This window comes from Sprattus sprattus (assembly GCF_963457725.1).
Source record: "Sprattus sprattus genome assembly, chromosome: 12".
In the NCBI taxonomy this organism is placed as follows: domain Eukaryota; kingdom Metazoa; phylum Chordata; class Actinopteri; order Clupeiformes; family Clupeidae; genus Sprattus; species Sprattus sprattus.
The window spans coordinates 20,091,664-20,112,109 of record NC_137910.1 but is presented as its reverse complement, the minus strand read 5'-3'; the positions used below and the strand labels follow the sequence as shown (position 1 = coordinate 20,112,109).

The following is a 20,446-nucleotide window of genomic DNA, read 5'->3' as shown; positions in this document are numbered from 1 at the left end:
AATAGCTGTTACTTTTTTATAGAAAATAAAGTCAAAAATGTTTGGGGTCATTTTAGGTAGCTGGACGGACAGCCATGGAGTTTCATACCCAACCAAGGACAACAGAAGATTCCATCTGTGCGACAGGAAACCAGAAAAAAGGATTACTATAGGAGAATCTGAAACTGATTCTTTACTATATCTAAATCCCAAACACTATACTGTTATACGGTGGTAAGATCACATACAGATATAAATCTCAATATTGCCTTTATTCCAGAGCACAAGGAGCGAAACAGGAACCAGGCCCCCAGATTGGGTCAACTGAAGATTCCATTACAGCCTCCAGTGTATTCTTCTAAAAATAGAGTTGAATGTGTTTTTGTGCTTTTATTAATACAAAAAGCTCTTCCTAATGTACAGAATGTTAAGGATAGGGAGTTAAATCTTTGCATTGGTCATCCTGTAGGTTTGTAATATTATAGGTCAGGGGTTATACTAGGGTCAAACTGAAATACGTCCCAGGCTTGAGTAGATTTTGGCAAAAACATAACATTCTCATTTAGAGCAGGAAGTAAGGAAGGGAGTCTCTCACACTCTCTCTCTGTCTTTCTCTCTGTCTTTCTCTCTCTCTCTCTCATTCTCTCCTCTCTCTCTCTCTCTCTCTCTCTCTGTGTAGTAATAATGTAGGCTCAGTGTGACTTATGATTCTCCCTGCACTGCAAGGCAGGAAGTCATCATGACCCTTTAAGGTTATGGATGTGGGTTTGGAGAGGCCATAACACTCTCTATTATCCCCCAGAGGAGCATAATATGTGAAAGAGAAATGAATCAACCACTTCTCTTAGTGAGAGAGTGTTCTTCGTTTGTGACGTCTCACAAACACAGTTGATGTACTTCCATCTAGAGGAAGATTTAAAAAAAAAAAATTGCCTAAGTACAGATAGTGGTAATATAAGAGTCTAAAATGTCTTTTATCCTCACAGACATGTAGGCTACCAGGTCATATTAACTGTATGATATGATCAATGACTTACTTCCTTTAGAGTAAGAAGGGAATCCTTGAAAGTTTGAGGATGCTGTCTTTGATTAACCCTGACTGAAACATCTGTTGCTTTCCCTGATTGATGACGTCTTTACATCATCTGGTATTAAACATGTTTGATCAGGACATTGTTCATCTGCATAGTCTACATATATTTTTCTGATACTGACTCACACAGATGCAACACACATATCGCCACAATTCTAATTAAGCATTATTGTTTTAGTAATTATAATCACTGCAACCTATTAGTGCTGACTAAACAACCGTGTTGAAGTACGCTGGCATGGATCCTGTGGATCATGACTGCAGTGCCAATATTCCTCTATGTTGGAAGTGCCAAAGTCATTAGGCAGTATTATTTGTGCACAACACAAACATTCCTCTCTTTCCTATTAGGGCAGAATAAAAAGAAACTTCGGAAAGCCTTGGAGAAGAGAAGAATAGGAGACGATTAGAAGACTGAAGTTGCGAGCAAGACTGATAATTTGAATAACTAGCACAAGAGAGAACTCATGAATATTTTGTGGCTGGTATCGTTGCTTCTCCGACTGATCCACACCATGTCTAGCATTCAAACTCAAAGGACAAAGACGTATGCCTCTAACAAGAGGGAAGAAACAACAATATTTGAGCAATATTAAATGTCTTTCTTCCCACTTCTCTCTCTCTCGCTCTCTCTATCTCTCTCTTTCTCTCCTTCTCTATTTCTCTCTCTCTCTCTCTATATATATATATACATGTATATATAAATCAGTAAGAAAAATAAAATAGACCAGGACTCTGATTATGATGTTTTAACTGTTTATTCAGATTCTTAGATTTTAAATTGTATATATCCACAAGTAATGTTTCTGCTTTTGAAAGTGTTTGGTTATAAGGGGACAGTGTGTTCAGTGATCAATGGAGAATTAGTGTTTGCACCTTGCTTGTTATAAGAGGTTATTTTTATTATTTTTGTTCTTTTTTTTTCTTGATTTTTTTGGTTTTGAGATCTTAAAGATATAATGTAAAACGGATATTTTTGTAATAAAGGATTATTAAAATGCTCTCTTTCTCTCTATCCATCTCTCTCTCCATCTCTCTCTCTTCATCTCTCTCTCTTCATCTCTCTCTATCTTTTTTCTCTCCATCACTTCTCTCTCATATACATTTTCTGTGTGCTCATCCTCTAACACTGGCATTAGCCGAGACTCGAAATGAGGGTATACACTGACCCATTTCAGAGAAAGGGGATAGGGTTAATGCACTGTAAACCCAGACAGCTCTACTAATTCATTAACATTATGTATTCAGTACTTAAAACCTGGTATTTAGTTGACCCAACTTAAAATGTATTAGTTTTCTGAGCAAGTGCAGACGTTTTAATTGTATAGGAATGTATTTGTTTGAGTTAACATTGCCTGATAACTCGAAAAATGTTAGTATCTGACGTCATCAACGTCGTTGAGAACACCATTGCAAAGCTCTTGCGATGAGAGACGGACACAGCAGACTTAAGGTAGAGAAGTGGTTTAGTAATCCAGAGGTTGGAAGGTTGCTAGTTCGATTCCCCACTCCTCCTTACCAAGTGTATAAGTGTGAACCCCTAAACTGCTCATGATCTATGAATGCAAAATTCCTTGTCAATCGCTGTGGATAAAAGCGTCTGCTAAATCACAGATGTAAATGTAAATGCAGTGGCAACACTGGGAAGGCGGTTGACCAATGACAGTTCTTTCTACAGTAAGAGCTTGCGCAAGAACTTGGAACGTAAGGAAGATACCCTTTCAAAAACTTGTACGGGCGTAATAACTAGTTTGAGAAAGACCCAGAGAAACACATATATCTGACGACGCTAAATTATTAAAAAATTATGAAATGATAACACAAAAAAATCAGAATAGCCGATGTATAATTTTTGAGTTAAGTTTACTTAAAAAAAATAATATATGTACTCAAATTTTCTTATGTAATCGGTTACATCAAAAGATTTGAGTTCTCTGAACTTGTTCAGGTTTACAGTGTGTGATGAAGAATGGTACACTCGAAAAAGACCTCTCACGCACCCCATGAAGATCTGCCATTACCACCGACCATTCTGTATTCATTCAGATGGGGTAATTAGTGTGCAGCATCATTAGTGCACCGATTAATGTGACATTTAACGCCTACTAAAAGCTGCATATTGTTTCCTGTTCCTATCACAGCACAATATGATACAGATGGTAATTAGCAATCATTTTCTCTCCTTCTCTTTTTTCTATCTATCTCTCTATCTAACATAGGACATGAAGAATATCTTTTGTGTGCTGAATGTCTGACCATAACATTCTCAAAGAAAGGCAACATCATAGCTTCTTTTTGACAAAGCACACTTTCCAGAGTCGACAGATACACACACACATACACACACACACCCCACTGCAAATATTTGTTTGTGTTTTCATAATAACAAATGTTTTTCATTATTTTCTAAAAACATAAGAACATAGAACATAATCTCTAAAATGGCAGCGCTTGTTCTCAGATGTACAATCAACAAACCCTTTTAAAGGTTTACACGATTATATGTGATTCCGTGAAATTCAATTGAATTACGTGAACTGAATTTGATTAGTTTCTTTTAGATTCGAGATTGTATTTATAACTTAGAGCCAATATTAGCAGCTGTTACCTATCAGTTCAAAATGGTTTGCTTGTACCAAGCTACAAGAACTTTATAGGGTTATTGGTCTCCTCAGTGAAGGAATGAGAACCACTGTTTAAAATATTTACATTCTTAAATCAGTTCAAACTCTTTTTCACTCTTTGGAGGCTATTTTTGGCAGCAGAAGTAACAAAGAAGGACATTTATTGAGTTTGTGAGTTTCGCGACCTTTCATAAATGTGTGTCCACTATTCCAAAAGGAACTAAAAGAATGTAACTTGTGAATTCAGACCAAACACATTCATTTCGCCACTTTCATTGCGAGTGGATAGTTGTCCATAAGTGCTGCTTACACACCTCATTTGCCCATAAAACCACCAGAAGAGGCTTTCCACAGCCATACAAGGCTGATTTCTGACATGCTGCTGTGGAAGAGTAGAGATGAAAATAGAGTGTGCAAAGAAAGAAAGAAAGAAAGAAAGAAAGAAAGAATGAATGAATGAATGAATGAATAAATAAATAAATAAATAAATACATTAATAAATTAATGAAATGAAAGATTGAATGAATTAATGAATGAAGGAAAGAAAGAAAGAAAAAAAGAAAAAAAAGAATTAATGGATGAATGAATGAATAAATGAAAGGAAAAAAAAGAATGAATGGATGAATGAAAGAAAGGATGGATGGATGGATGAATGGATGAAAAATAAATAAAGAGTAAATGCATGCAGGCGGAGCATGCTAGCGGAGTTAGTGACAAAACTTAATTTGCATGGAAGAGGACAGAGCGACTGTGGGACTGCAGAGAGAAGAATCTGTTTAGTCTGCTTTCCACATTCTCAAGCCATTTACACACAAATTACACTGTGAGAACGGATAAGGTGAGAAGCGACTAAGAATGTATAGACAGGTGTGTGTGTGTGTGTGTGTGTGTGTGTGTGTGTGTGTGTGTGTGTGTGTGTGTGTGTGTGTGTGTGTTTGTGTGTGTGTGTGTGTGTGTGTGTGTGTTCCCAGAGAGAAAGACAGAAATGCAGAAAGATAGCGAGCTATACACACACACATTTCTTTTTGAATGTGTACATCTGTTTGTAGCTACTATGATACTGTCTGAACTCTTTGAACTCTATCGCTACTTTTCTCTGCCCCCCCCCCTCTTTCTCATCTACTACGTATATGGTAATATTCAACCCCTCGCTTGAATATCCCCTTCTCAATTCAGCCAGGCAATTTAAATATTTTACTAGTCATTACGGAGCATGTGGATGCTGGAGAATGTAGTGATAAGAAACTGCCTCATTGCAGAACTCTATATTGTATTGCCTTTGTGAACAACTGGAATGTTTTCTCAGTAAAGTTGTGTCATTTCTCTACTTCATTATGCTTCCCATAAGTCTAACAAAGGATATTGTTACAACTGTGTGTATTAGGAATTCAGACGTACGTCAGAGAGGGGAAAAGAGAAAGAAATAAAAAAAAAGACAGAAAGATATGGAGGGTGATAACAGTCTGTCTGTCTGTCTGTCTGTTTGCACGTGTGTCTGTGTGACAGAGAGAGAGAGAGAAAGACAGAGAGAGAGAGAGAGAGAGAGAGAGCGAGATTCAGATGGATCTATGAAGTTTGAAGTCAAACTTCTGAGACTGTTATCTTTCATAACTCAACTGTCCTTTATCTCTTACTGTAACTGTGTGCATATGAGATGGCGTGCTTTGCCTTGTTCTTGGAAGTCTGTAAAGAGCATTTGTCTGTCGGAATACCTAACAGTCAATGAAGGCAAATAAAATAAACCCTAAACTTACATATATGAAATATGTGGAGAAAGATAATAGCTTTGAATTTCATCAGTACCATAACTACTGGGATGTGACAGGTAGCTAAGTTGCCTGTGAGTGTGTCCTGCAGCCAGCTGCGCTCAATGACACGTCCTGTCTACAGCAGATGAAAGAATGCACTATTTCATATGATTTCATCACAGACTTCAACAGAACAGACAATAATGGTAATGGTGATGAATAATGATAGCAGTGAAGATGCAGGCTCAGGTGACAATCTCTTTCTACCTTAAGAATGACACCAATTGCTTTTTGTTATACAGGCTCCCTTAAATGGCTTCCCTGAGGCACACACACACCAGCGCAGTGAACATGAAGTGCCTGCTCAGGTGACAATCTATTCCTACCCAATGAATGACACAGACACACACACAAACACACACACACACACACACACACACACACACACACACACACACACACACACACACACACACACATACACACAGACGGCCAATTGGTCTTTACTCCATGTCCTCTCTATTATCTCAACCAGTCATTAGTTTTCCCAGTAGCCCCATCATCTCCTCAGGAGCATAAGTCACGTGATTGAAGCGTTACTGATGACGTAAAGTGCCTCTTACTTCATGCTGCATGAACATTGGCGATGGCCTCACCTCAGTTACAATGGTGCCTAAATACCTCATTTAAGAATATCAAGTATCAAAGAAGTTGGAGAAACTGTAAAAAAGTCTAGGTTCACGTGAGCTGAACACACATACGTTTCTAAACCACTGAAGACCAAACAGTGGAATACTCTGCTCATTGAGACGTGAATCTTAGGTGATGATAGCAAGATGTATTTTTGAACATATCACCAGATGATTATGCACCATACTGGCACTGATGGAAATCATTTATATTATATTAACTTTGGCTAAAATCTTCTCAAATTCTTAAGTGACATGAACCAAAATGATTATGGCTTTTCATCACAAAACATTTCAGCGATCTTCAGCGATCTTCATTTCAGCAACCTTTTTGTAAACCGTTACCGTTTTGTAATCACTAGTGGTTAACGTACAAACATAGTATAATGAGAATAAGAAGCCTTTCGAGGTGTATCCATTGTTGTCCCTGGTACTGACATATGTCCTACCCCATTTTTGGTACGGAGATGGGTGGGTCTGGGACGCCAGACACCACTGCACCAGGTGTCGTGAGCCATATTCAATTAAACACTGACGAAGAAAAGTACAATTTGACAACCCCAATGAAATGCTCACAAAGGCAACAAAGGTTGTTGTTGTTAAGTATGTAGAAGTACTACATCCAGATGACATTATGCTGGTGGCTGTTTAGACAGCAAACACCTTACACTAGGCAACCCCTCAAAGGTGAAAACACATTTAAAAATTCCAGCGAGACTTCTAAAGTCCCCTTATCAGTCGCCCTGGGCACCTCTATTCCAGATCCATTCGTCTCTGGTCATCAATCAGCAGTCTCTCCTGACAAGCATCCAAGTAACAAATGAACTGTCCCATAATCCTTTCAGCCATCCAGTAAATTCAGATCGGGATAAGGAGAGGGAGTAGCCATTGCTCTTGGGAATAAGGACAGGACAGGGCCAAAGTGGCAGGTCCTCTGGAGAGCTGGCCCAGGATCAGAATGTTAAAGCAGAGTTGTAATTGGCTTGTTTAATGTGCACAGGCCTGTCAGAGGCATTCAAGCTGTGCCAAGGGTACCACAAAGTCCAGGAGCGGCACCACAAATACCCTCCATTTCACCTTCTTTCTACTCAATTTCACTCTGTGAAGATGAAGGGAAAAAAAGAGAAACAGAGAGAGTGAGAGAAAGAGAGAGAGGGAGAGAAGGATGAGTGAGGCAGACAGCCTGACAGGTTTGCAGAGAGGCTGAGAAATTGATGAGGCAAAAGAAGGACCCAACACAAAGACCCAATCAGTTCATTTCACACCAAATCACCCTAATCACTTGAATCCAGGCATTCCCTGAGACAGACAAAGGATTGCTTATCTTCTCCTGCTTCCTCCTCCCCTCGTCCTCATCCACCCCAGCTCTCTCTCAGTGTAATCACACTGCTTAAACCTTCATTAGGAGCACCATCACACCTGATGACCTCCACCTTTCATCTCTATTAAGATTCAATGGGACACACATAGATTGAACAAAGGGGACAAAAGAATGCACTTGGGAAGAATAGGTTGTCGTGTTAAGGGCAGCTGAAGAATTGTCTCCATTAGAGAGCCAAGAGCTGAGCTCGCTTATTGCCCAAACACGCAATCTGGTGTAGGAGCTCAACTGTTGCAAATGCAGGAAAGAAAATAAATTAGAGAGAGTCTACATTCTCTGAAGACTCTCTCCCATGGTGGTTCAAAGCGGCAAATTTTGCTCAGATAATGATTGACAGACTGGCATGTCATCTCCAGTGAGTAAAGGCATGTGTTGGCATGGTTCACATGGCTTGCATTTTAATTGATTTGAATACCAGTTACAGCAAGAAAAGCTTTCCCTGGTGCTGTTGATTTTGTCTATGTTGTCTAAAAATCATGACTAGTAATTGTAAACTCATGAAAGTTTTCAAATTAATCTGACTCAGAAATAAAACTTTTCCATTTGCAACTAACATAAAACTTGTCTGTCCAGCAAACTGCACTCTTTTGTTGCCCTTACAAGCACTTTCAAATAGTATGACAAGGACTTTTGAGTTGCAATTGTAGCATACTTATTTTCCTTGATGGAAACCGCCCTGCAGATTTGTGATTTGTAGTTTCAGCCTGTAATTGTAATTCCCATAAACTTTATGTCAGATTCAGTGAATTGCTCCTCGCGATCCTCTAGCCGTCTGCTCGTGTGTTTGCATTAAAAACAGTCTTGTATAAACTAGTAGACCTTGGTGAAATCAACAACAGAGTCAAAAGTTGAGAAAGAAAAATCTCTTGTATCTAGTTGCCTTGGCAATTTGAGTTTTGTACTGGCCTTGCACTAGAGATGCAGTAGTGTTTGGACAAATCAATACATTTCTCTTGGGTCTGTTCATATACAGTACATGACACACTGAGGCCATCTTTCTATCTGACTACATCTATTCCCAGACTTTAGTCTGGTTTAGATGTGAATAGGCTGGGAGCAATCTGTGATCAATGAAACAGATTTCCTATGATTTAAGATTATTGTTATCGTGTTAATATAGCTGAATAACTTTCATAATTTTCAAATCTGAATGTGTGTCATGTAACGTGTAATCTCTGTACTTGTTGTAGAGTGGCTTTCTTTTGTGTTTGTTTCATGTTTTATTCAGCTTTGAATGGACAGTAACACATTGGTAACACAAAGACAATGTAACGCAATAGTGAAATTGTGTGATAACTGAGAGATAGACCCTTTTGTATTTTAGTCTAGTTGCGAACGTAAATGTGTTTTGTTTCATCTAATTTTTTTGCAGAATGCCTGAATGTTAAAATGATCTGACTCCACTCCCTGGACTCCTGGAGTATCCTTTACTCTGCATCTGCTAAACCCAGTCTGGAATAAACAAAAGATACACAGAAGGACCAGAGTTTGACCAAGTGAATCCAATCGTGCAGTTAATGATGAATCACAAGGGACATAGAGGGTAAAGGAAAAGTATTTAGTAGAGACTTTTTTCTCCAAAGCGATTCACAGTCACTGAATGAATGAAAACTGTGGAGAAGAAAGGCATTATATGACGTCATGTTTGATGGGATAACGCGCTGGTTTTATCAAGTGATTCAGAGTCCCACGATGACAGATGGAACTTCATTTGGGGATGTGATGATGTATTGATCAGGCCGTTGGTAGCAAGAGAAAATCTTCGGTGGCAGTGACATACTCTGATTGGATCAATTAAGAGTCACCCGAGTCAGAATATCAAACACACAGAATCAATGGGCTGAGTCAGAGCTTCTCCATGCGTGATGGCAACTCAGTTGCACAGACACACTTGCATGCATACGCACAGACACACACGCACAGACACACACACTGACAAACACACACGCACGCATCAACACACCCGCAGATAAACACACACGCACGCATACACACTCACGCACCTTACATGTGCACAGAGACTAAAAATTGCTTTCTTTTCCAAGAGTGTGTGTGTGTGTGTGTGTATGTGTGTGTGTGTGTGTGTGTGTGTGTGTGTGTGTGTGTGTGTGTGTGTGTGTGTGTGTGTGTGTGTGTGTGTGTGTGTATGATGGCCTCACCTTCCATTACGTAAACGAGCGAGCCCACATCCCCCTCCTTGATGATGCAGCTGTCTTTGCCATAGTCCACTGGATACATGCAGTCCACAATCTCCTGGATCTGAGACATCTCCAGGTTCTTCATGAAGTCATTATCCAGGATTGCCTCTTTGATCAAGTCCTTGGACCTGCACATTTTATGGAGGAGGGGGAAAATGAGAGAACGATCTTGTTATGAACCTGAAAACCTGAAACCTATATGAGCCTTTACAGTAAAGACCTCTACGAGAGGCCACATTTAGCTGGCAACAAAAACAACATGGCCAAACACAGAGACAAAAAAATTGGAAAGAAGAAATGGCTTGAAGAGAGAGGGACATCATTAAAAGCCACAACAAGCACCAGGCAGCCCCAGCCAGATATGACCTTGTGAGGGGGAGAGAAGTGTCGTTCAGAACAGGTGCAGAAGAACAAAAAAGGCAAAACATGAAACAGACCCAAACGTCCTCTGCCACTCCCACCAGGGGGAAGCGGGGTCTCCCGCTGATCACGGTGTTTATGTGCCTTGCACCATTAGTCTTTGATTGGAAATGCAAACTTTATTTTCATCATCACTGGGCTGTTCAACCATGTTATGTGTGCACAGCGCTGAGATCACTAATGAGTGTCCACAGAGTGGGGACTGCTGGAAGCATGACCGGGTTTTTTTCTGGAGCTCTTAAGAAGCAAAACTGGGCTGTCGACATGTGATTAGGCAAGAGACTCACACAGTCTGTTTTCAAAACAGCTTGAGGTCCCTCTGTGCCAATCACTTTTGGAACCAACCTCTCATCAAGCGTGCCCAACTATTAAACACTTTGTTTGGAAAATATGAATTTTGAATACATTATTCATATATTTTTTATATATTTTGAAAAGTTTTGATCCTTTTAAACGTGTTGAGCGTATAACAGTGGTAGTATTTCTGTTTCTCTCTCTCTCTCTCTCTGTCTCTATTTTCTTCTGTTCATCTGCAGAGAGTGACATTGAGTAGAAAGAAGGTGTATCTGTATTTATTTCTTTTATTCATACAACCTTGTTTATGCAATTATTCTCCTCAGTCTGAGCCTGCTGGTCTGTCTCTCAAATAAACCTCCAGCTATTAATGACCTATGTTCTGTCCCTGAACTTTCCTCTCTTTGATGGTCAATGACCATCGTGGTTACGTTACGGTAAAACACACTGATGAAACAGCCCATAAGCGATCAAGTTCACATCGTGGTTAAGTTACTGTAAAACACACTGTTAAACAGCCCATATGCGATTGAGTTCCCATCGTGGTTGCTTTATGGTAAAACATGCTGCTGAAACAGCCTATGTACTATTGAGTTCTCATCGAGGTTACATTACGGTAAAACATGCTGCTGAAACAGCCCATGTGCGATTGAGTTCCCATCATGGTTACTTTACGGCAAACACACTGATGAAACATGACGTGCTTCATGCCTCTAGGAACCCTACAGTATCTCTATTATTCCTTTCCCTTTCATTTTGTTCCCGGTCCAGTGCCTGTTGACACACACACACACACACACACACACACACACACACACACACACACACACACACATACACACACACACACACACACACAGTGAGAGCCTTCAAACGCACATGAAACCTCTTGACATGTTATATGCAAAGTGCGCGGTGTTGAATATGTAACAGAACCTTTTCACGCCGCCACATTTGAATGAAGACCTTCGAGCGCTGACAAAGACGTCACTCTTTAGAGGTGCATCCCCCGTGAACATGGCCTCCGGGCGGGGGTGGGGGGGTGGACAGGGGTTACAAAAACACACATGTGTGATGTGCGCATCACCTCAACACAAATAGACTAAACTGACTGCAGCCTCAGGTTATGAGCTCCGGCACAAGGCTGCACAGGTAATGAGGAGCTTAAAATTACTCTATATGCCATTTACCGGTGCTATCATGCAAAGACAAATCATGCAAAGGGGATATTAAGGCTTCACATTATACATACACAAAACAAAACTGATGTAAAGGTTTCACTGTGTGCCATTGCGTTTAAGATCGTTGTTTTGATTAGACTTAAAAACGACTTAACATATTTTTACATGAAAATGAATACACAATAAAGGCTCATGTCAAACTCTACGGGCAATAGAAATCTGCTAGCATCATTTCCTGCACTTGTTTGTGTCATTTTTTCTCTAACATGTAATCAGTCTGACAAACACATAAGGCCTCACTTAATAAGCCTAGTGAAAAGGGAGGCAGCAGTCAATCTAGATGATACATATATATATATAAATATGTATATTATGGCATGCCGTTCAGGAAATTAACATTTGAATATATATATATACAAAAGTCTGAATATATATACAAAAGTCTGAATATATATACAAAAGTCTGGATATATATATACAAAAGTCTGAATATATATACGAAACTCTGAATATATATACAGAAGTCTGAATATATATACAAAAGTCTGAATATATATACAAAACTCTGAATATATATACAAAACTCTGAATATATATACAAAAGTCTGAATATATATACAAAACGAAGTCTGAATATATATATATACAAAACAAAGTCTGAATATATATACAAAACGAAGTCTGAATATATATACAAAACTCTGAACTCTGAAGCGCTCAATCCGTCTTTGTCCGCCATATTGGATTGAGCGCTTCCTATTAAATCAATGGTACCAAAATGTTTGTGAATACGTATTTTCTGCTTCATGAAACTCTGTTTTTCTGTTATTTTGTTCAATTTTGACATTGATTTCTCACTAGAAATGCAATAATAACACGTTTATTTTACACCGTTTGACTTCACGAAGGATATTTTTAGAGGCAGGTTCCCCATTGATTTGACTGGGGTCTTGTCAAAACCTTCGTAATTCCTTGTTTTCTGTTTCATGAAATACTGTTTTTCTGTTCATATGGTAGGGTGACCAGACGTGCTCTTTTTCGGACATGCCCTCTTTTTGAGACCTAAAAAATGCGTCCGGCAGGGATTCCCAAATCGTCCGGGATTTTGCCTCGTCGGGTGCTTCACAAAATGTCATGTCTGCGAGTATGTAAGAGAAGACATTTAGAAACACACCCGCGACTAATGGTTAGTTGCACTACGCTATATCAACTTGAAGTACCTTATGTTATTTATACCCTTGAAATGGCCAACCTATCTAGGTCATGGTAAGTATTATTTTGTAGAAGGGAAATGGTCAGTAGCAATCTATAACACAATTATATGCTTATCCTACATAAACTATGGAAACTATTAAAAAAAAACTATTCAATTCAATGAATAATGTCTTATTTTCATTGGTATATGCAATGAGGATTTCTGGGTAATCATTTTTTGTCCAATGTCAAGTCCCTATTTGATCATGTGACGAGAGGATACGATGTAGGCTATCCCATTTAAACGTAAAAATGTCCTTCGTTAAGTCAAACGATGCAAAATGAACGTGTTATTATTATTGCATTTTTAGCGAGAAATCAATGTTTAATCAATTTTAGCCATATAACTGAAAAACAGTATTTCATGAAGCAGAAAACAAGGAAGAACGAAGGTTTTGACAAGACCCCAGTCAAGTGAATGGAGAAATTGCCTCTAAAAATATCCTCGGTGAAGTCAAACGGTGTAAAATAAATATATATTCAGACTTTTGTATATATATATCCAGTCTTTTGTATATATATTCAGAGTTTTGTATATATATTCAGACTTTTGTATATATATATCCAGTGTTTTGTATATATATTCAGAGTTTTGTAAATATATTCAGACTTTTGTATATATATTCAGAGTTTTGTATATATATTCAGACTTTTGTATATATATATTCAAATGTTAATTTCCTGAACGGCATGCCATAGTATATATAAATATATATATATATATATATATATATACTATATGTATAACACTCACTGTATTGTTTATGCCATAAGAAGGTATCAGATCCAAGCCATGTTTGGCCATAAATGATAAGAAAGAGAATATTGGTTTTCCACTGACTCATGGCTGACTGAGCTATACTTAGATAACTTCCGTCCTCTTAAAAGTAGCAGATTCCGCACCATTAAGAGCCTGTCTCAAATTACAAGTGTAAACCACACACTAGAAAACAGACCAACACGGAAGAGGAGGGATTTTTACAAGGAGAGTGTGCACACACACACACACACACACACACACAGTGCACACTCCCATGCAAAAAAAGATTTCCTAATCCTGAGGAATGTCACTGTAAATGATATGGCATTCACCGCATGTAGAAATACCTTCACACAAACATAGATACACAGGGAGAAAGACACTGACAGAGAGAGAAAACAGAGAGAAGAGAAGAGAGAGGAAGAGAGGGAAAGGGAGGGTGTTTGAGACAGAGGGAGAGAAGGAGATAAGGAGGAAGAGAACGAGGCAGAGAGAGAGAGAGAGAGATGTACAGTCTCACTAAAAGAGAGAAAGTAACAGAGAGGACGAGGAACAGCTTCCTGTGATCAGCAGGTGTCTGGTTGCTAAGAGACCTGTGCATTTCCTGACACATTTTGGGGTGAATTATGGGGGGGCTGTGTCCAAAGAGGCACCTTATCAGCCCCCTCAGTCCCGCTCCCTGACCACCACCATTCCCAGTGCTGTGTGTCTGTCAGACGGCCCAACCTAGCACAACCCAGCCCGCCCCGGAATGATTAAATACCCACATGCTCCAAATGATTAAATACCCACATCAAGGGCACCAAAATGCTAAAGGCTTCTTATCTCCCAAATTTGAACAAATGATGCAGAGAGGAGTGACTCCTGTGGTTACCTCCAGACACGTGCGCACAGAGAGATAGATGGACACACACACACACAAACACACACACACACACACACACACACACACACACACGGACACACACACACACACACACACACACACACACACACACGGACACACACACACGGACACACACACACATACACACACACATACACACACATACACACTCACACACACACACACACACACACACACTCACACACACATACTCACACGCACACACAGGATGACATTCTCCTGCTGGCAAAGACCCAGACATCACATTTGGGAGCTCACACACTCTGGTGCTCTCCGGCACACACTCTAAGTCAAACGCTGTTTACATTCCGATGCTGTGTCCCGAAGAGCAGGATGAGTGCAGAGCTTTCAACGTGCCTCTTGCGTTCCGGCTGAGTTCAGCGCTGTGTGTGTGTGTGTGTGTGTATGCGCTGTGTGTGCGCGCTGTGTGTGTGTATGTGCCCTGTGTGTATGTGTGTGTGTGTGTGTGTGTGTGTGATTGCTTTGTGTGTGTGTGTGTGAGTGTGTGTGAACTGTGTGTGTGTGTGTGTGTGTGTGTGTGTGTGTGTGTGTGTGTGCGTGTGTGCGTGTGTATGTGTGTGTTTGTGTGTGTGTGTGTGTGTGTGTGTGTGAGAGAGAGAGAGAGTGAGAGCTGCTATTTCTCTCTCTTGGGTTTATCCTAAGAGGATGTGGACACGCGACAGGTTCCTGGCATACAGCTCCCCCCTCAGAGCTGCAATACGTTCAAGCTTTTTCCAGCTCCATCACTGGATCTTTCCCAGTGCCTATATCCCTCTCTAGTTCCTTCTCCTTCTCCAGGTGCTGAAAACTCTCTCCTAACTGAAGGCTACTTAGCTGACTAATTGCCCACCTCTCTAAAGCAACATCCCTCCACCAAAACTACTATCTTGAGATAGCTACTAGAGATAGCAAAACCAAGCTCCAGTGTTTGGGGATTAGGGCTAAATGAAGGGTTTGGTGTGTACATCAACCAGCATCTTGACATCTTGGTGTGGTGTTTGTTAACTGGTTCATGCTTTCACACCCACTGAGTGGATTCACTGTTGTACTTTGTGCTAGTTCCTGTTTTCACATCCATCAGAACGCCAGCAACACTGGGGGTTAAAAACCCACAACACAGCAGAAACCAGGACCATCCACCAGCCACTCTTTTGGAGAAAGTTGACTATCTTCCTTTCTGTGGCCCCTCTTTCTATCGTCCTACTAGGCTGGCCTCAAGCAATGGGCCCCCCTTGTTGAGCTGGGTTCTGCACAAGGTTTCTCCATGTTAAAAGGGATTTCTCTTTTCTTGCATCTCCAATGTGCTTGCTATAGGGTGTTCAGGCTTTTGGCTCTGTAGAAATGCCAGAGACAATGTCATTTGTTAATGGAAATCTACAACTAAATAAAATTGAATAGAAAGTCTCCTCTTGTGGGTGTGAAAACATGAACCAGCAGCCAAGGTCCTAAAGCTAGCCCTTACACTCAAACACCTGACTAAGATTTGAACTCAGATCCAGTGGCGGCCCCTGAAAAAATTCTCAGGGGGGGCAATTTTTTTGATAATGATTAAGGCGACCCATTCAGTAGGTACATTAAGTTATCCGATTTACTCATACAGCAATACCTTTTTGTCCACTATTGGCAGCAATCAACAGTAATATCTCCCCTCTTTCTACATAGCTAGAGTAGCAAGATACAAGTGGAACGCTATGGAAGAAAGTTACATTCAGGAGCCTTCATAAGCAAACATGATGTGGCTCTACATTAAATGATCCCACTTTTTCATTATCCACACGTCTCAAATGTTGTATGATGTAACATAGCTGAACAGGACACATGATATGTCCACTAACAACATAAAGAAGGGGGCAACATACGTCAAAACCAACGATATTTATTAAGTATTGGCTTACAAAAGCAAAATAAGTCATCACATAAAAAAATATTCAAAGTTAGCACACTGTGAAACCTATGAAAAGTGACAGTGGTATAGAAATACAGACCGCGTAAGCCACTTCACGACCGCGATTTTCTTTTGTTCCAATTTCCCTCCCTTTGTAGAAAACTGTTGAATGGATACTTTTGGTCTAGGAGTTGTGCTGAACAGGTGCCATCTTAACATGCCTTTGTCGAAGCTGTGTGACGTCCTTGTCGCTGCCAAATGTGAGTCCCTGCCTGATGTGAGTCCGCATGCGCAAACACAAACGATTTACGGCAGAAGGCTCAGGAGCAAACTATCCAAGACGCAGATGCTAATACATGGTTCAATATCAACGTATCTGGCTTCTCATAACTAGGGATGGGTATCGTTTGGGTTTTTTCCGATACCGGTACATAACCGATACTTTTAAAACGATAACGGTGCCTAAACGGTGCCAGAACCGATACTTTTTTTTTTTTTTTTAATTAAAGACATTAGGATTATTTATTGCCAAGGCAAATAGTTTTCTTCAAATTTAACAATATATTAACTGTTTAAGGTATACTATAAATAAAAATAAATACAAAACACTTGGCTTCAAACCTTTTAACTTCAACTATGAACAATATATTAACTTATAACAACTGTTTACAGTATATTTAAATAAATATAAATAAATACATAACACACTCTGTACACACACTTCACACTTCAGTAATACTTTTGCAGAAATATGAGCATGTTTGCCTTCAGAGTAAAAAAAATATTAATTAGTTTGCATTTATTTAAACCCACTGGTTTCGTGAATGTGTACTGCCCCTTTAAGAGTTTAGCTTCAGAGCCTCTTGAGTTCTCTCTCCCATTTACACGCAATTTTGTTGTTGCATATGCTGCACGTCGCGTTGTTTGAATCTTTTTGTGCGAAATACAGCCACACTTTTGATCGTTTACCTTTCGACATTTTCTCCGTTATATTGATGGCTAGCTCTGTTTGTGTTTGCTCTGTGCAAGGCTGCCTGCTCTTCGCTGTCAGACTGTTGCAATGTTATTGTAGCGTCCGAGTGCTCTCTTAAGAACTCACATTGAGAAGGAATATCTTTGGATGAGACGGTAGCTCTCCGTTTAATAAAGCGTATCCAACTTCTGCTTAGAACAACCACACTTATCTTGAAACCGAAACCACACGCAAGTCAACCCATTACCATGGCAACTACTCAACACAAATCTCGTTTCCACTAGTCCCATACGGAATGCAGCGTGAGCGACACAGGCGAGAGTCTACATTGGGAGATGGAGCAGTTTTATATGTGCCCCACGAAATCTGTTAGCAACACAAAAAAGTATACAGATCGTACTCAGAAAGATCTACGCCACTAACGTTACATCTCGTTAGCTATCGCTAGTTTTGTTAAATTATAAAAATTTAAATAAAAAAAAAAAATACAAAAATCTGCTCAGGCACCGAAAAGAAGCACCGAAATCTGCGTTGCATTTCGGTCCGGGTAGGTATCGGTTGTATGGAACCGGTGCCGTATTGGTACCGGTTCTCGGTACCCAACCCTACTCATAACGCATAATATAGGTTTATTTAACGTAGTGTTGTATAATTTTGTCAACGGTTTACAGCATAAGGCCTAGCATCGACATATGGGGCTAGTCTGGCTGGTTTTAACGCATAATACCGGTACATTTAATGTTATATTTAATTGTGTTGTAAACGGTTAACAGCATAAGGCTCAACGTCAACATATGGGACTATGTTGTATTACTGTTACTAGTAATGAATGCACTGCTTAACTAATAATTCAATAAACATGAAGCTTAACATCATAAACCTTGGTGGATTTCAAACGTAAACAAATGCACTTCCACCAGCATTACCTGGCTCGTTGTACTACAAAAGTGTCGCAAAGCGACGCATGCGGACTCACATCAGGCAGGGACTCACATTTGGCAGCGACAGTCCTCATTGGCTTTTAGCATAGGCTTTTGCGTCGCTTACTTATGACTAGACTTGGAGGGGCTAGCCCTCGAGAATGCATTGAGAGCTCTGTTTTGTGAAAAAAAACGCATTTAACATTGGAGTTAATGGGAGAGGTCTGGGGCGATTTTCATTTCTCCCAAGATCGCCCTGAAGGGGCGGGGCCATTTGAATCACGACTCTATACTTACTGAATGCCTGTTACCTGATTCGACAATGACATACCAGACGGTCTAGTTGTCGATTCCGACAGAAAAAAAATTGGAAATTTACATTTACATGTAGTCGTGCAATTGAATTTATACATCAGGATTTTTTTTTTTTTTTTTCTTTTCTTCCTTTTCCGATAGGGAGTGCGTCGCCCCAATCGCCCTTATGGACGGGCCGTCACTGCTCAGATCAGATCTTTGTCTCAAAATAGATCATCTGAAGGTCAAATAATTCCTTTGATGTGTGTGTTTGGTTGACCTGGTTTCTTTTCCAGAGGAATTGATATTTATTGTTTAGCACATAAGTAGGGTCTTTGGTCACATTATCCAGCATTGCTGCCCTTGGTCTCCACTATGTTGCCCTTTTGAACTTTGACCCTCTGGTGTCTTAGGCTTTCCGGTTCAACATGAATTGGGTGGACAGGGACTTTTTTCCCCAAAGGAGTGTTTTATATGAAAGGAAATTATGCTATTTTAATTTGGGGTAAAGAAATAAAGGAAGGAAGGAAGGAAAGAAGGAGGGAGGGAAGGAAATAAAGGAAGGAAGGAATGAAAGGAAGGAGGGAGGGAAGGAAAGAAGGGAAGGAAGGAAGGAGGGCAGGAAGGAAGGAAGGATGGATGGAAGGAAGGAGGGAAGGAAAGGAAAGGAAAGGAAAGGAAAGGAAAGGAAAGGAAAGGAAAAGAAAGAAAGGAAGGAAGGAAGGAAGGAAGGAAGGAAGGAAGGAAAGAAGGATGTCAGGGAAGAAGGAGGGAATTATAATGTATTATATGGTAAGGAAGTACTACGGGTACATCAAAGTTAACTAGAAAATGCATTTCCTGAAGGAAATACCAGTGCATGAAATGCAAAAGTTAGGAAAGGAAGAAGAAAAGAAAGAAGAGTGAAAGAAGGAAAGAAGAAAGGAAAGAAGAGTGAAGAAAGGAGAGAAGAGAGGATGAAGGAAAGAAGAGTGAAAGAAGGAAAGAAGAAAAGAAAGAAGAGTGAAGAAAGGAAAGAAGAGTGGAAGAAGAAAAGAAAGAAGAGTGAAGAAAGGAAAGAAGAGTGAAAGAAGGAAATAATAGTTGAAGAAGGAAAGAAGAAAGGAAAGAAGAGTGAAAGAAGGAAAGAAGAAAGGAGAGTGAAGAAAGGAAAGAAAAGTGAAAGAAGGAAAGAAGAGTGGAAGAAGGAAAGAAGAAAGGAAAGAAGAGTGGAAGAGAAAAAGAGAGTGAAAATATTGAAAAAAGGAGATAAAAATGGAGTGAAGAAGAGAGATTGAGTGTGAGAGAAAGTAGACTGAGAGGGATAGAGAGAAAGATGGAGAGATGGAGAGAAAAAAAAGTAGAGAATGGAAGGTGTCTTAATGTTCCTAGTTACAGTTAAATTGAGAGGGACAGAGAAGAGGTTCCTTTGATTTGGCGCAGGTGTCAGTGAAGCACAGGTGCAAGCCAGTTTAAAGACCCTATTATGATGTCATAATGGCCCAATGTAAGTCAATGGGAAAATTTAGATTCGTTTTTATTTAATATCTTAAAAAGTATAAAGTTTAGTGAAAAATACATAGCATAAGTGTCCTTTACAAGACCTACGCGACAAAGTTTGAATGAAGTTTCTACGTTAAGCGGTTCGGGCTGAATTAATCGCAGAAAAAGGTAACAAGAATAAGAAGAAGAAGAAGAAGAAGAAGCCTAGGAATAACAATACAGGGCATTTCATGCACTGTAATAAATAGAAATGTTTTAAACCATCACATCAACCACAAACACACAAACACACACACAAGCGTGCGCGTCTGGAATTGTTTCAGCTGGCCACACAATCTTTTTTTTGCGTCAGGGCCCACTACAA

General features: G+C 39.8%; 1 protein-coding gene across 2 annotated transcripts in view; it reads right to left on the bottom strand.

Annotated features, from left to right (window-relative positions):
• The window catches only part of LOC308373753 (cGMP-dependent protein kinase 1-like), a gene marked incomplete at both ends in the record, with an annotated part of 71,882 nt that overhangs the window by 41,013 nt on the left and 10,423 nt on the right, over positions 1-20,446 (bottom strand). For both annotated transcript variants that reach the window (XM_080849387.1, XM_080849386.1), the window contains one exon: positions 9,674-9,840. In XM_080849387.1, coding sequence (XP_080705513.1) covers positions 9,674-9,840 — 167 coding nt within the window. The remainder of the gene's footprint in view (positions 1-9,673; positions 9,841-20,446) is intronic.